General features: G+C 40.9%; 1 protein-coding gene across 3 annotated transcripts in view; it reads left to right on the plus strand.

Annotated features, from left to right (window-relative positions):
- Nucleotides 1–12,129, plus strand: part of olfm2.S (olfactomedin 2 S homeolog) — a 143,510-nt gene extending 131,381 nt beyond the window's left edge. For all 3 annotated transcript variants that reach the window (XM_018256268.2, XM_041588853.1, XM_018256269.2), the window contains exon 6: nt 11,261–12,129. In XM_018256268.2, coding sequence (XP_018111757.2) covers nt 11,261–11,935 — 675 coding nt within the window. In that variant the 3' untranslated portion in view covers nt 11,936–12,129. The remainder of the gene's footprint in view (nt 1–11,260) is intronic.
- Nucleotides 12,130–17,818: the final 5,689 nt, after the last annotated feature.

Below are 17,818 nucleotides of genomic sequence, written 5' to 3' on the forward strand. Positions count from 1 at the left end.
TAACTATAGAAGAAGCAGACCCGGCAGTTGCAGGGGGGGGCGGGAAACAGGGGGCTTAGACTGTGGGGTCTGCTTCCTCTATAGCTAATAAAAAAAACCCTCCTCCCCAGCCGCTCTCTCTTACCAGCGAGAAAATGGGGAGCAAGTCGGGCAGGAGAGGGTGCATTCGGGGTGGGGTGTGGGTGGAGTCAGGTGGGACATGGGTGGGGTGGAGGCGGGAGAGGAAGAATTTGGGTTTCATGTTTAATTTGCAAAAGACTTATTATATGACTTTTTGTGTGTGGGTGACAGGCAGGGCCAAGCCAAGCCGACCCTAGGCTCCCCAGTCGGGTACCCCCACTACCCCCGTGTGCGGGCACGAGTGCGCATTCTCCATAATAGAAGAGAAGGGAGGGGGAAGGGGAGGGGCAGTGGAGTGACGGAGGTAGGGGGAGTGACTGAGGGAGGGGAGAGTGATAGAGGGGAGGGGAGGAGAGGTGAGGGAAGTAAGAGCTGCAGGGGAACAAACACAGACCAAGGGTAGGCAGAAGACCTCTGAATAGGTAATTTCCCAGCGCCCTCACATCGTTGTGCCCTAGGCAGGTGCCACTTCTGCCTGCCTCTAGTTCTGGCCCTGGTGACAGGTCCCCTTTAAGTGTGCTTCGCCTATTGATGCAGGGCAATAAGGGAACCTATCTGGTCAGGAACTCTAGGTTTACCCTACATCACTAGGTAGCCCCCAATTCAGAATGAAGAGCATGAAGGACTCAGTAGCTCAGAGTGCAATAATACACTTATTGCCCACTGCGCTTGCAGATGTAAATGATCCCTTATGATTGTTTCTTTTCTAATGAATGCACAAACCTATGGTTAGTCCCAGGTAATCAACCACAACATCATCATCATCACATGGGCCTTCAGAGAATGCATTTGGCACTGCATATGGCCCCTACATTGTTGAAAGAATTTCCAAATCAACAGCAAGTAGTCAGCACAACAGGTTCCAAACTTCCAACGTAGTGCAGATTTCCCCAGTAGTCACTTTCGCTGGTGTGTACAGCAATGAGATTAGACCAGCGCTACTCAATTTCTTCAAATTCAAATGCCTCTATTGCATTATTCTCTATGCATTACAGCTACGTTTCAGGCACTCAGCTTGATAAAGGTCCAAGAAGTGCCTGAAAGATAGCTGTAATGCTCAGAGAATAATGCAATAAAGGCATTTTTAATTTAAAGAAAGCATTTCCAAAAATTTTTTAAAGCAATTGAGTAGGGTCAATTGTCATCTTTAATATGGGAAATTATGATCAGATGGGCTTTACTTGAATTGAATTATTGCAATATGTCCCAAATGTATTTGTGGTCCAGCTGCTCATATTACAGTTAGAGTTTGGAACTTTTCTCTATTCCCTGTTAGGATTCATTTTCTGGAGTTGTGGCTTTATAACAATTGAGAAGGTTGGCCATCATTTTTAAGAGAAGTTTTTATCAACTTTAGTAATTTTTCTGCCAGTTTTTCACTTGTAGTACCAAATTAATATACATGCCTGGATTAGGTATGATTGTGTTAATTAAGGAAAGTAGCAAGTTAGTAGCATATGCATAGACAAGTTCTTAGCTCTTTTTTGATGTTGGGACACTATTGTCATCTAAATGTTTCTATGTTTCCTCACCTCTGGGGAAGTCACATTTGCCAAAATGCCTTTTGGTGGCCTGAGGCCAGAATTAGATTGACTATGATTCAGCTAGGAGCATATATCTTAGCTCATTAAAGACAGATCTACTCATAAATCAGGTGTTCATTGTTCATTATATGAAACCAGAAGTGTCACGGCCGGCACCCAATACCAGAACAGGTGCCAAGTACCCTGGTCTCGGCTTCACCAGTAGTGTGACCACCGTTGGGCTTCGGGAGGAGCCCTCAGCTTACTTGGGTACCACATGGACTTAACGAGGGGTACAAGGCAAGATGTTCTGGCTAGCAGAGGGGCACGGCAGGTAGCAGAGTCTTTTGGGCCGAAGGTCACGGTACAAATGGAACAGGCAACAGAATCGTCAGACAGGCTGGGTCGAGGCAGGCAGATAACAAGAATCGTCAAACAGGCAAAAGGGTCAAAACCGGGTGATCAATCAAAGGGTTAAACAGTAGAGTAGTCGTAAGCAGGCAAGGTCAGGATCCAGAATTCAGAGTAGTCAAAATAGCCAGGCAGGGGTCAAAACAGGGATCAAGCTCAGAAAGCACCAGGAATGAAATCCTATCACGGGCAATTACAAGCAGCCACCCTGGGCTTTAAATACCATTTGAATTTCACGTATGACGTCAGCACGCCTGCGCCTTTAAATTTCCAGGAGGCGCGCCGCGCGCCCTAGAGAGAAGCCGACGCCAGCAAAGACACGCTGGCGCGGCTAGAGAAGAGGACGTGTGGCGGGCGTCCTCGCTGGCGGACGACCCCGCCGCACCCCAGGAACCCCAGGTACCCTGACAAGAAGGAGGAAAGTATCAAAGAGGAGCCTTCAGCAAGGAAAGGGGTTCCTTTAAGTCACTAGGGAAAAGAATAGTGGCTAATGCTTGGATTTTTATTTTCAAGAATTGTATACAGGTGTGTGATCCATTATCTGGAAACCCACTATCCAGAAATCTCTGAATTATGGAATGGCCATCTCCCATAGACTCCTTTTTTTTTTACTATTTTCTCTGTTATAATAAAACAGTAGCTTGTACTTGATCCAAATTAAGATAGAATTAATCCTTATTGGAAGCAACACCAGCCTATTGGGATTATTTAATGCTTACATGATTTTCTAGTAGATTTAAGGAACGAGGATCCAAATTATGGAAAGATTCTTTATCTGCAAAACAGAGGATTCTGGATAACAGGTCCCATAGCTGTAGTGGAATTTAAAAAGTAATTTTAACTAAAAAATGCAATTATTGTATGTTGTAGACATACTTACTGTATGTAAAATAAATTAAAAATGACTAAATTATTGGTTATCGAAGGTGTCTCCAGCCCAATGTTTCCTCTAATTCCTTCTTGTCTGTGTGTGCAAAGTTTCTTTTGTGCACACATTTAAACTTGTGTGTGCAGTTTTTAAAAACGGTGTGCTCATGTCAGAATCAATACTAAATTTTGTGTTTTTACAAATAATTCTTTGTGCACAACACAATTTGTGTCCTGGCCTCGAAATAGAGGGAACATTGCAGTCCAGTCTCAAATGATAACACAATCCCTTTAGTTTTTTTTTTTTTACACTTATACATTTTTATTTTTAAACATTTATGTATTTTTACCCCATGGGGGTTATTTATCAAATTCTTTAAATAAAAAAAGTCAGACCAAACTAGAATCCATGATTTACCCTTCTTTATCAATATATCTGCAAACAACTCAACTTTTTTTGGATTGTCACAAGAAAACCACAACTTTTTCAGATTTGCCGCCCGAAAAGTCGAAATTTTTCGTGAAATCAGTGGAAAGGCCAGAAATGTTCGGATTATCATACTAAACCCAGCACAGACAACAATATCTTCAAATTTCTAATAAGACCTCTACCATTGACTTCTACAGGACCTCGACAGGTTGAAGATGGAGCATTTTCAGATTCAGACTTTTTGCAGCCTCGGGGTATAATAAATTTAGAAAAATTCGAGTTTTTTTATTCACTAAAAATTTCCGAGTTTGGCCTCTGGCAAATAAATCGGCAAAACTGCGGTGAAAATTAGCAGACGAAAAATCCACTGCTCAAAAAATTCTTGGGCGCGTCAGAATAGTTGTGCGCATAAAAATTGTTGCGCGTCAAAATTATTCAGAAGCCCATTGACTTTAATGCATCTGGACAAAATAAGAAAGCGTATAAAAATTGTCGCGGGAGTTGAAATTGACTCTCGTCAAAATAATTTTGACAGCCATTGACTTTAATGCGTTTCGGCAATTTTTTGCACGACTATTTATAGTAAAAAAAAACTAGAATTTTTGGAGTTTTTGCATTTGGACTTTAATAACCCCCTTAAATTTGTGTGCTCAGTTTTTAAAAACTGTGTGCTCAGGTCAGAATCGATACAAAATTTTCTGTTTTTGCACAAAATCCTCTATGCGCAACACAATTTTTGTCATGAGCGCAGGGTCGGACTACGAGGCCCGAGGCCCACTGGGCTGCTGTCTCCAGGCCCCCCTCGCAGCCCCCTGCCCCGCCGAGGATCTCTGTGATTGTGAATGCGCGAACGTACTTTTTTTCGCAACCTGAAGTTCATTTTTAAAGGGAGCGGGTCTGGTGTGGCGTGGTCCCAAGAACTGGGGCTCACTAGGTTTTTTTCCGATGTCCCGCTGGCCCAGTCCGACCCTGCATGAGCACGCACCATAGAGGGAACATTGCAGTCCGCTCTGAAATGACACAATCCTTTTCGGTTTTTTTTCACACTTAAACATTTTTCTTTTTAAACATTTATATATTCCTTACCCCAGCTACTATGCATAAAATAGTCATATTTGTTAATGTAGTGTTTATTATGCCACTAAGTGGTGCATACTGTGAACGCTAACAGCAGAGTAAGTTGTCTAGGAAAATGGCATGGCTACAATAGTCCCTGATATCAGAGAAATCAGCTCTCTCAGCATTCTTATCATTTCCCTCTAGATTAACCATAATACAGTGGAAGAGATTTCCTTTATAGGCTTCTTAGTTGAAGAACCTCTATGGCAGGTGAATGCTGATTAGCTGTTGTGCTTGCAGGCAACTTGAATACTAAGCCTAGGCAATTCCCTCTAAGGCAGAACAAATGGCTTTTGAAAGAAGCATTTTTATATACAGGTATGGGACCTATTATTCAGAATGCTCGAGACCTGGGGTTTTCTGGATAATGGATTTTTAAGTAATTTGGATCTTCAGATCTTAGTTCTACTACAAAATCATGTAAACATTAATAAACCCAATAGGCTGGTTTTGCTTCCAATAAGGATTAAGTATATCTTAGTTGGGATCAAGTACAAACTACTGTTTTATTATTACACAGAAAAAGGAAATCATTTTTAAAAATTTGGATTATTTGATTATAACGGAGTCTATGGGAGATGGCTTTTCAGCAATTCAGAGATTTCTGGATACCAGGTTTACCTGTATAGACAAATACATTATGGCTGGTGATGAATAAAATGTACAGCTTTTACATTAAGGGGGTTATTTATCGAAGGTCGAATTTTAGAGTAATGTGAATTTTGTTAAACTGTAATAAATTCACAATTTGAATGGTATGCTATTTATATAAAAATTCTAATGTCTAAAATTCAATCTAATAGTTCTGACCAGAAACCTCAAATCGTTTTTGAATTGAGTTTTCCTCCGAAAAAATTTTTTTACATTTGCGCATAAATTTTTTTTTTGATGCTCTCCATTTTTTTCTCCCTATGGGGCATAATTTTCAAAGCGAAACTTGGCAACAATTTGGCTCATCACTGCTATTAACATCTTCAAATAGTTCAAGAGACCTCTGGCATTGACTTCAACATGAACTCGGCAGGTTTTTGGTGGAAAATAGTCGAATTAGAACTGTTTACAGAGTCGAAATGTGAGAAAAGGGAAGATTGTATCATACTTACCGTGATCTTCCTTTCCTGGACAACTCCATGTCATACTTACCGGGATAGCCCCGCCCCAGTGCTCCCATCAGAAGGACCCTCCTCAAAGCTTTAAAAGCCCAACCCCAGTCCGGTGTCTCGTAATAAGCTTCTAGAAACTACCGAAAAAGGGATGGGAAAACTTGACATGGAGTTGTCCAGGAAAGGAAGATCACGGTAAGTATGATACAATCTTCCCTTTTCCTGGACACTCCATGTCATACTTACCGGGACTTAGCAAGCTAATATCCCATTGGGAGGGAATTTGTTCCACATAAGGAAGTGGCCGAGTATAATCTATACCAGATAAAAACTCAGAAGAATGAAACCCCCAAAGGTGGACTAAAATCACCTTGTGGAAACCTGTGAACTCTATTTTCAGAGGAAATGGACTGGGAGAGAATAAAAGGAGTACTCCTTAAAGGAACCCACACCAAAGTAATGATACCGAGTGTGAAACCAACATGACAATTACATTTAAAAAGAGAGAATTATCTTTAATTAAAGAGAAGCGGATAGGAACCCAGAGTAACACTTCTACATAGTCTTACTCCTACTACATACCAGCACGTTAATTCCAACCGCATAACATCCACAAGAGGACTCTTGGAAATGGCTCAAAAGCATGGTACCTGAAAAAGAGGATTTAGTAGGGGGAAGGAAAAATACCATCACTAGTATTCTACATGACCCCGCTCTGTATGACACTACCGGTACATGGCATTACCTAGTGTAGTTCCCCGTCTCTTTAATACTAAGGAACCTTTATTTATTCTAGACCATAACCTGAAGCAGAAGGAAAAAAAGACACCGGACTGGGGGGTGGGGTTGGGCTTTTAAAGCTTTGAGGAGGGTCCTTCTGATGGGAGCACTGGGGCGGGGCTATCCCGGTAAGTATGACATGGAGTTGTCCAGGAAATTTCACATTCAAATTTGAGTTAAACGGGTTCATGTAAATTACCTGCTAAAGGGTTGATGCAAATTCCAATTAGGATGTAAGGTGTCTACAAACATTGTTAACATATCCCTTATTATACTTCCTCCACAGAAAGAAGTATTAACCAGAACAACCAGGAATTGCTTTATTATAACACAGAAATTAAATTTTGGAACCACCATGCTAATATAGAATCACTGGCAATTCAGCTGAATATCTTTGACATTGGAAAGATTTTTCTTGCCATTCATCACACCATCCTGAACATTAATTATCATCTCCTTGTATCACCACTTCTATCTGATGATATGCTAATGAGCATTATGACATCCATAATTAAATGTAGAGAGAACGTGTTCCTCTTACAATGCACAGTAGAAGATCTTATACCTGATGTTACTGGATCTTGGTTGAAGCCGGAATTCTTTAACAGCAGAAGCAGTTGAAGAGCTTGGGAGACCACTTAAAAGTGATTGTATTTCCAACCCCAATTAGCAAGATTAATAATTACAGAATAACATTGTATTTAGAAAATGGAGTAATTGGAAGGGTCCCTCAGAAGCCCCTCATTTGATGTACTATTCTCATTATGCTTTTCTGGTCTTTCAGGGAACTGTCCATTGACAGCGATAGAATTGATGTTTTAATCTTATTGATGTTGCCTAATGAAGTTTCTCTTTGGAATTGAATGTCTCAGTTCATTGTATCATTGGCAATAGCGATGTGTTTAATTTCATGTCCAAGCATTATATCCATGCGCAGCGCTCTCCTGACGACTTGTGTGTATGGGTTTCTAAATATGTGCTAAGGTAGATAAAAGGCCAAAAAAGTATTTTTCCAGAAAAGCTAATGAGATTTGTATTGTACTTCAAAATAATAACGTGCCCAAATTAGCTAGACAATTTAGGAGTCTTGTAGTCTGAAGGAGCCGAGTTGGCAGTTTTTATTGGCAGTTTTTATTGGCTAGTTTGACTCAATAAACTGCAAGAGCCCTAACTACAAGGTAATCCTGGGGCTCCGCACATCAGCGTCCGAGCTGGTCAAATGGGGGGGGGGGGGTGGAGCGCATAGCTAGTGCAATGAGTGCAATGAGCTCTAGTGTAAAGACTCACCCTGGTGGTCTAGTGGGGACTATAGGCCAGCGGGGACACCTGCCACGCTCCTGACGGGGACCCCCGCAGTCCTGGTTCTCTTCTTTCTCCACCACTTCTTCCTATGGCACATGCAGCGCGCACTTCCGCATTTTAAGCACTGAGCATGATGAGGTCATCATGCTTTGGTGTGTAGTTTAAATATTTAAAGGGGCCTCAACCCAAAACTCATTGCCCGTTGTTAGGTCTAATTCTGTTAGTTCCTGAGTATGCTTTCTGTCTGACTTTGTCGAATTCTGCCTATACCGACCTCTGCCTGCCTGTCTATTCTTGAACTCTGCCTGAACAGACCCTTGCCTGCCTTACCTTGCTGTACCTCATTATACCTTGGAAAGTTGGTGTTGCCTTCTGTCCTAAAAAAGCCACCTCTGGTAACTTTAAGAGACAATTTCCGTTTTTTAAAATGGAAATTCGGCTCTTCTAGTGCAGCGAGTGCAATATCGCTTGCTGCACTAGCGATGCGGCCCCTCCTCCACCCGCTCTGACGCTGGAAATTAAAAGAGCGGAGCAGGAGGGGGGCGGCATTGGGGCTGCTGCCTCAGGCGGCAGCAGCCCCTGAAACGTGCCTGGCCAGAACTAGGGGTAGACAGCAGAGGCACATATCTAGGGCACAACGCTTGGCATGTACTTTCCCTGTTGCCAACCCCTTGGCCAGCTGAGCTGAGCGTGTGCTGCTCTCCAAAGCAAAATGTGAGCCTGTTCGCAAGTGCACACTCATATACGAGTGCACAGGGGGTGGGGGTACCCAGCCAGTCTGGCCCAGCCCTGTTCACACTTTTCATTCTGCACTTTTCCCATACAAGTCAATAAAAGACACTAGACACTTTTCAACCTAAATATGCCAGTTGAAAAGTGCCACCTATTGGCCTTAAACATGCAAATTAAAGGAACATATAGCTCATTATGCAGGCGGTTATTAATAATATACAGTATGGCACCTGATTTCAGTGTGGGCTAAGAAGGACTGTTAACTTTAAAAATGCTGGAAAAATAAGCTCTCCATACATCCTCTCTGATCTCGGTCCCTGAGTAGATTACATATAATTGCTATGTGTTTCCTAATGGTCCTCTTCTACAGTGGGTAAGCTTCACAAAGGCAATTAAAAAATGACAGTTCCCTCTCTGGTCTCTGTAGCTGTTAATGATTGGCTTGCCATCCAACCCCAAAGAGATCTATAGACTACAGGCACCCATAGGGTTCCCACCTTTTGTAATATGAAAATCAAGGCAGGGGCATAGTGGGTGATCTCAAGGAGCAGGATGATGACACTAAGGGGGCGGACATGAGGCATTGAGGTGGGGCTATTGTCTGACCACTGCATCATTCAGTGCATATTTCTGTCCAGATTTTCAAAGTAGGAAATCCAAACAGGCAGTTTGGATTTGGACAACCTTTATGAAAACGGGATTTAATACAGATCATGGAACTCCGAGGTGACTTTTAATGTTCTCAGTGTTTATACTGTCGATCAGTTTGGTATTTATATAACTGCCTCCTGATGGCAAGTGCAACACGTCCTTGCATCCAGGCTTAGATTTGAATGGCTAGTAGGGTGATGAATAGGATATGAGTATAAATCTAAGGAAAATCTAACTTCAAAATTAACTATCTCTTTGAGTGCTAAGGACCCTCGCCATAGAAACCAGCTGTATTTGTTTTTAGTAAAAAAAACTAGAATTTTTCATGATTTATTATACCCCGGGGATGGAGAAAAAGTGTGAATCTAAAAATCCGGTATCTCAGACCTCTCAGAGGTTGTATATAAGTCAATCGGAGAAGTCCCAAAGATATCTTATTTTGCAATAATCCAAAATTTTCGTAGTTTTCAGGCAAAACTCAGAAAAAAATTCGTAGTTTTCAGGAGGAAAAGCCAAAAAAGTTTTTTTCCACACAGATATTTTCAGGAAAATGTATTGATAAATAAGGGGGGAAACCCAGTGTGGATTTTTGTATATTTTCGGAAAATAATTAGATATTTTCGGATTTTGATAAAGTGTAGTATACAATCATATAAACATTAAATAAACCCAAGAGGCTGGTTTTACTTTCAATAAGGATTAATTATATCTTAGTTGGGATCAAATACTTTATTATTTTTTAAAATCTGGATTATTTGTATAAAATGGAGTCTAAAGGAGATGGCCTTTCTGTAATTTAGAACTTTCTGGATAATGTATCCCATACCTGTACTTTCTTTTCAACTAATTAATAGTCAATCTTTTCCACCTTCTGTTATCAGCTGCCATAGTTTTAGGATAGTTTAAGCAGCACCCCTCTTTGATTACTGTTAATCCTCTATAAATGCTGAAATGACTTGGATCCTTTATCAGTCGCCCTTTCAGCCTCAGAGGCAATGCTCTTATTACTAAATACTGGTGTTACTGTATTGATTCTTGGCCGGGCACAATCTATTGAATGAGATGGCACCATCAGCTCTAAGCAGTAAGAGTATTGATCAGAGCTTGTAATACAATTCATTCCTCGATGTTATGTCATCAGTCCCGAGCGTAAGTTCAAATCTGGTGATACTGTGGCTGCAACAACCTGAATTCTAAGCGATAACGGGATTGAATATTGGTGAAAATCCTATTACAGCTAAATGCCAGGGCACAATTATCCGTGACATTGTTCATTCTGTGTGGTAGAGCAATATGTTCTCCACAGCAAGCCAGAATATCTTTGAGTACTTCTCTTTGTGTGACAGTTTCTAACTGTCAGTTGTTTTCTCTCTGATTGACATCATTAAGTGCATACAGTATTTAATTTCATCAAGTCCTAGAAATAAATTAGAGGCTGGGAGTCATCAGGTAAAGCAGGCATCATGCTTCTGTATCAGATTTAGTATTTGAAAATAGCCATTGGATTCTATCTTGCTTAAAATACTCTTCATGCGGGGTTTCCTTGTCCAACCTTCCTTGTCCAACTGCCAGTAGGGGCCATTTACAAATTGTCACTGGGTTTAATCTAATATTAGAGCTAAAGACACTCCCAAACGTTAGTTATGTTGATTGCATTCCATTCCAGTGGATCGTGTAATACCCCTTAGAAAAAGAACACTTAAACCAGTATGTGTTATTGATATTTTTTCTTGGCTGAAGACTAATAGTTCCTGGTGTAAGAAATGGAGCATGAACAAATATTTATTTTGGTTTGGAGCTATGGGATACATCTCCAAGGTAAAGTTGTGCATGACTTTAGAATTCTGCTCTGTGACAAAGACAATATTGAGCAAAATTGTACTCAAACAATGTCACCAAAATGTGGTCTTAGGACTGGTCTTGAGTACAGTGAATGCTTGTTAGGATTACTGCATAATGCACTGCTCTCTCAATATATGGGCAAATCATCAGGACGACATTTGTGTCAAATGGACTCCTCATCTGCCAACCTATTTAATTATCCTTCACGTTGGTCCATATTACTGCTCAGTCTGTTTTTGTACAACATTCAAGTATTTTAAAAACAAAGAACAAAATCCCAAAATTAAATCATGCCACAGGGGTTTTACGATCTCCATAGTATAAAAATATTTGGGCACACACGTTTCCTATTTATTGATCCTTTCTGGTTTCTTTTTCAGGTTTGGTACATGGACGGCTACTACAAAGGCCGCAGAGTCCTAGAATACCGAAGCCTAAATGACTTCATCAAAGGCCAGAACTTTGTCCAACATCTTCTTCCACACCCTTGGGCTGGCACTGGCCATGTGGTCTACAATGGTTCCCTGTACTACAACAAGTATCAGAGCAACATTGTGGTGAAATACCATTTCAGATCACGAAGCGTCTCTGTCCAGAGAAGTCTCAACAATGCTGGCTACAACAACACATTCCCATACTCTTGGGGTGGCTTTTCTGACATTGATTTCATGGTAGATGAAAATGGACTCTGGGCAGTCTACACAACTAACCAGAATGCCGGGAACATCGTTGTCAGCAAGATGGACCCTCTAACCTTGGAGATCTTGAAGACATGGGACACAGGTTATCCAAAACGTAGTGCTGGAGAGTCCTTTATGATTTGCGGCACCCTCTATGTAACTAATTCTCATTTGGCAGGAGCCAAAATCTACTTTGCATATTATACAAATTCTTCTACTTATGAGTATACAGATATTCCATTCCATAATCAGTATTCACACATATCCATGCTGGACTACAATCCACGGGAGAGAGTCCTTTACACTTGGAATAATGGTCATCAAGTCCTCTATAATGTCACTTTGTTCCATGTAATAAAGACTAATGGGGAATGATGTTGACTGTATGGACAATCATCCCACTTATTTTTTGTTTTTGTTTTTTATTTCTTGGTTTCATTTTTTTTACAGTCTGATCTCGTTATTTCTATGAAACGCACAGAAAACAAAAAAAGACTATCACGTGGTCAAGTGAGCATGGTATAAAATATACTTTTTTTCTGGTGGCAAATAAAAGTATTTGACATTGATACCATCTCAGATTCATTTTTTCCAACCTACTCACATTTTTATTATATTATTGAAACAAAAAAAAAGTACAATGGAAGCATGACTGATCTGGCCACAAGCATACAAAAAAGAGAGAGGGGATTGATCAATGCACATTTCATGGTCCCCTGTTTCATAAGTAATTTAATGTCAAGAGGCACTTTAAAAGTAGCCAATATGTGCAGTGAAAAAAGTCTAAAAATTAAATGAATATATGGAAAAAACACCTTTTTACATTTTTCAGTGTTTTGCAAATTTTTCCATGAAGCAAAATGGTACAGATTTGAACATCACCAGGGGCGTAAGTACAGAGGGGGGGCCTAGGAGGTATAGGGGCCCAATAAGGCCTTAATACATATACAATATCAATAAATATTGGTAAAACAGGTCAGCCTCTAGACATTTTGGTGGTCAGCAGATTTTTGCCCCATAACTGTCTGAAATTGAGAAAAGTCACCGGAAAATGCGAGAATGCCTAAGAGTGATGGGAGACTGGGGTATAGAGCCCAAAGTCAGGTGAATTCAACACAAGTCAGGCCTATTGCATGCAGGGTATTGTAGTCTTATATTAAACTTGGCAGTTACTGGCTACCCATTGCAGGTATTAAGTATAAAGTTCCTTGATCTCCAAGAGTGTTGATGGGTCTTTTATTAGTGCTGGGTGCAGCAAATCCTATGGGATAAGGTGACCAGATTTTTGAAAAGAAAACCGGGGACAGGGGAGAATGTTTTTAGACCACACCCACTTTGTAAGACATCCCCCACTAATCACTGCCTATTTTACAAATACACCCTCTGTGAATATATTAATGAACATGACAATACCGCAGAATTCATATTAGGATGGCAAAAAGGCATTTCCATGTACGATACCCCCAGAATTCATAATAGGTTGGCATAGAGGCAATTCCATGTACAATACCCCAGAATTCATAGTAGGATGGTATAAAGCAGGGGTGCCCAAAAGGTAGATTGGGATCTACCAGTTGACCCTTAGCTGGTAATCAGTAGATCTCAAGACACTGACAACAAACAGCTTGTCTAATTGACTCTCCTATTTCATGCTTTTCATTCATTACATAACAAATAATTGTTTCTTGAATATAGCAATATAAATCAATATTTAAGTAATGTTTTCCATGGAACAGAATGCCAACAATGCTTTTATAGAAGTAGATCATAATGGGACAATATCACTAAAAGTAGACCTTGCTTTAGTAAAGTATGGGCACTCCTGGTATAAAGGAAATATTTGCTAATTAAAGGTAATTAAAGGGTTAATGGTGGCACAATGGGAGAAACTAGGTGAACCAGCTAAAACTTTGCAAGAGCATTGATAAGGGTATAATGGAGAGAGTGAAACTCAGTGAGACAGGCAGAGACAATAAACAGAACCTTACCAGCATTCTCTGCCTGTCACTGATTGTCTGTGAGGAGGGGGAATTTGCAGCATAAGGAACAGGATCCTAACCAATCAGTCAGCTAAGTCCAGCAGAAGTTTGCATAGGTGCGACTTTCCTCTTCAGTCTCCTCGTGATGTCATCAACCTGCTGCCTGCTTGCTCTCTCCTGCGCCCCCTGCCTGTAGAATAATGCAGTGCGGACCCTGTCCAACTGCTTCAGAGGGATTTTATAAAGATTTTTCTGCAGATGGGGACGCTTCACGGGGCAATTTCTTATGGGGACCAAGGTCCTGAAACAGGGCCTGTCCTCGTGGGATGGAGACAAATGGTAAGCTTACCTTAGGAGCAAGTGTGAGGTAAATGGGTCTGAAGTACTTGCTGTTAGATTAGTAAACAAGCCTGCAATCTCATACCTTTTAGAGGAACATAGATGAGGGATGTTATTTGAATTATGGTCAATAGCCCTTATGCACTCCAAGTAGTACGAAAGGAAAACACTCTAAGGATATAGGTTAGATATGTTGTTGTTCAGGAGGCAGAAGACCATCAGTTCTCCAGACATGTCCATACTGAAGCACCTTCCATGTACAGCAAGATTAATACATTAAAATACATCATAGATTATCACTTTTCCAGAAAACATTGATTTGAGATGCTGTGCTTTATCCATGCATTATAGTCCCTTCCAACAAGTCAGAAAACTGTGGATCAACTGTACCCGGAGGCTTAAATGACAACTTTGTATTCATCTCATTGAAATGTTAAAAAGATAATGAATACGGTATAATTACATCACTGTTGCATTCCCTAGCTTCTGTAAATTGTGATCTTCTTTCTGCTTTAAGATTCCGCCAACCGCTGTCTGCTCTTCCCACTCCGTATTGTCATTGTCCTCCAGCAGGAATATGTGCTCTAGGGGCAGATAGTACTTGAATTTAGCACAAGTCTGATGTTAAATTTTAATTTGAGGCAATGGCACCAGAAAAACAGGAATGATATTGCCCTGAGATACTATAGCAAAGAAGCTGCCAATGAGATGTGTATTGTTTCCATTTAACATTAATCATTTGAGGCGCATGCAGGCTGTGCTATTATAACTAACAAGTGAGGCACAGCTGGGTGACAACACTGAGCCAGAAAGCTTACATGATGACAAAGACATTAGAAACACTGGATCTTGTAAGTGCAAGGATGTTTTTTGGCAAGCTCAACGTGGATTTGATACCAGCCGGCTGCACATATCTATGGGCAACAGAAACAGATATACAGTACCATTCCACAGGGCACAGCAATGGAAAATGGAAAATCCTCAAGTCTGCAAAAAAATCCAAAACCAGAAACTTGAGGGAATATTCCCTTCTGTTCATATACTGACGCAAGCCCATTGTCTAAGGAAAGAGCCGAGTCAGCAGTGGCTCAGTGTTGAACAGATATCCGAGCCAAAGTGCAGAATCACAAATACAAACAGCAAAATAAATGCCAGATAATGGCAGTCAGGTCCACTTTCATTCATTTTAGCTTCAGGGGGTACAAAGTAGCCCCCATTGATAAGTACTGATCTCACAGCCTCCCTTCTATGGCCACAACACCCATAAACCGTAGTCAATGACCAATTAATGATGCAGATAAGGGGTATAATCGTTAGGTGCCTGAGCAGAGACAAATATATTTTAATGAAGAACTAACTTGTCCCGCATATCATGTTAACTATCGGTACCCCTGTACTCTACCCCCCCACCCCACCAGAGATGTGCAACGGAAAGAAAAACGAGATCAGCTTCTACTAAACATGCTCCTGCTTGGTGACAAGAAACGGGGAACAAAAACCCCAAATCCATGTTTCGCAGCTCTGGTTTAAGAAGTCAGGTATGGTCGAGCATTAAGGACATGAAGGATTAGAATCCACTTGTCAGTCTTGCTCAGAGCGTATTTTGATCACATTGTGCAAACAGATAAGCAGGTTCCAGACCAATGCACAAAAATAGGGAGCAGAGGGGGGCCCAATGGGTGTTTACTCTGCTGGAGTTCTTATGTCTGCAGAGAAAACACAAGGGCAAATTCACTAAAGGGCAAAGTGGCCGTCTCTAGCGAAAATTATTAAGCTACAACCGCCTCAATCTTATGTCAATGAAATTATATCCTCAACATCTCATATTAACTCTCGAGAGGGCAATTGGACAGTCCCTGGATCAACTATGTACTAAGTGCTATTTTCAGTAACCCTGAATTCCCTCACTTGCTAAAAAAGCCATCCAACCTCTTTTTGAAGTGTCTTGATTCAGGGAGAAAATTCAACCACTTTTCAGTAGCGAAGGGGCAAATAAATTCGACAGGCAGGAATTCGCTGTGAATTTCCTTGTTTCACTGCCAGGGAATAAGCTTGTGAAACTGCGGTGTAAATTCGCAGACGGAAAAAAAATTGTCGCCCATAAAATTGTTGCTCGTCAATGCTCGGACGCCCATTGACTTTAATGCATTTGGACAAAATAGTCACGAGTATAAAAATTGTCACTCACGTCAAAATTGTTGTGCATCAAAATGATTTTGTCATCCATTGACTTCAATGCGTTTCGCAAATTTTTTCGCCGCTTCGCAAATTTTGCAGTAAATTCGCCCATCACTAATCACCTTATATATTTATACATAGTTATCTCATCTCAAGCGCCTATTCTGTCTTCATAACAGAGACCTTCTAAACTGTTTATCAGATTAGTTGACCTTTGAACACTGGAGACCAAAACTGCACAGCATATTCTACATGTTCTTTGTAAAGTGGAACAATGACCCTCTTCCACCTGCTCACTAGTATTGCTTGTTTCAGCCAAGTTTATTATCTACCCGAGGTCCTTCTCCCTTATGGATTTGCCTAGTGCAGTTACTGTAAGTGGCTTGGATATTTTTACATCCCAGATGCATGACTTTACATTTATCAACATTGAATCTCTTGAATGCCCAGATTTTGTCCAGATTCTGTTAAATGGATGCCACATCCTGGATGGAATTAATTGGCAAGATTCGTTTTGTGTCATCAGCAAACACAGATACATTACTTACAAAGACAGTTCATCATTTCAGTAGGTACCTGCCACAGAGGAGCTTAAAATCTAATTTTCCTATCACATTCACACACAGTAGGGTCATTTTTATTAGGAGCAAATTAACTTGCCTGTATGATTTTGGGGTGTAAAAGAAAGCCGGCACAATCACAGGGAGGCCATACATATTCCTCCCATAAAATTGTGCACTGCATAGAGAGAACATATAAAATGAAAACAACAAAGATATTCCGCTGTACTAAGCCCCCTATGTTTTCTAACGGCCTGTAACATGGTGCACAATAACTTTTGTAGTTTATGACCAAATTAACCTTTTAGGGCAACCACCGTCACAGAACAGAAGGGACTTGTCCACCATCGTGAATAAACTGGAGATCCATGCAATCTTGCAGATGAGCATAGAAACACTTCACTCACAGTCGCTATCATAGCTTCTCCTGTAATAGTCGTTACATGAACTGCAACATTATTATTAACAATAAACAGATAAACAGAACAAAGATTCCCAGGCCGCTGGGTCTGCCTAATGTTTACTTCACTGTGTCTTCAGGTCTGGGGGTTCTGTACTTTACACAGACACTGTGGTCAGCCCACAACAGAAGTCCTAGGACCAAGCTAGTCCTATTTTTCCTCTTAACTGGGTCCCTGTTTGGCGAGGTACCGCCAGTGCACTTGCCCCTTCCTTACTTCTTTTGGGAACCTCAGCTGCTTAACTAGCTATACTACCACTAATTCTCACCTCTTACAGTGAGCTCCAAGGGTCTAACTTATCACTAGATAAACTGACTCACTTTGGGTACCTCAATGGAGGAATAAGTCTCTGCTATTTTAAAATGTAATTTGTCTTGGTTAGTTTTTTTTCGATGTGTACTAACGATTTTTTTTTTTTTGATGTTACTGGTCCTTTAATGGTGTCATTCAATCTTGAAATACAATAGGGATAATTTATAATTTCCCCAGGGCAGGCTAAAAGATAGGGCCCCATTCCGGCCTTCATCATGTGCTGCTCCCTATCTTGGAGCTAAGAAAATTAGGGAACTGGTTAGGTGCAGGATGCCTATGTGCCTCCTCCTATCTGCCCCTTGTTTAAATCTCTATCAAATGCATGCAAGGCAGCACTATATTCTTTGAGGCCGGTGCAGGTCTCTGTTTTCTGATGCCTACCTTCTGCAGAGCCTGGGGGACAGTGGTATTTGTTGGCACTTGTCTTGA

The sequence above is a fragment of the Xenopus laevis genome, chromosome 3S (assembly GCF_017654675.1).
Source record: "Xenopus laevis strain J_2021 chromosome 3S, Xenopus_laevis_v10.1, whole genome shotgun sequence".
Classification (NCBI taxonomy): Eukaryota; Metazoa; Chordata; class Amphibia; order Anura; family Pipidae; genus Xenopus; species Xenopus laevis.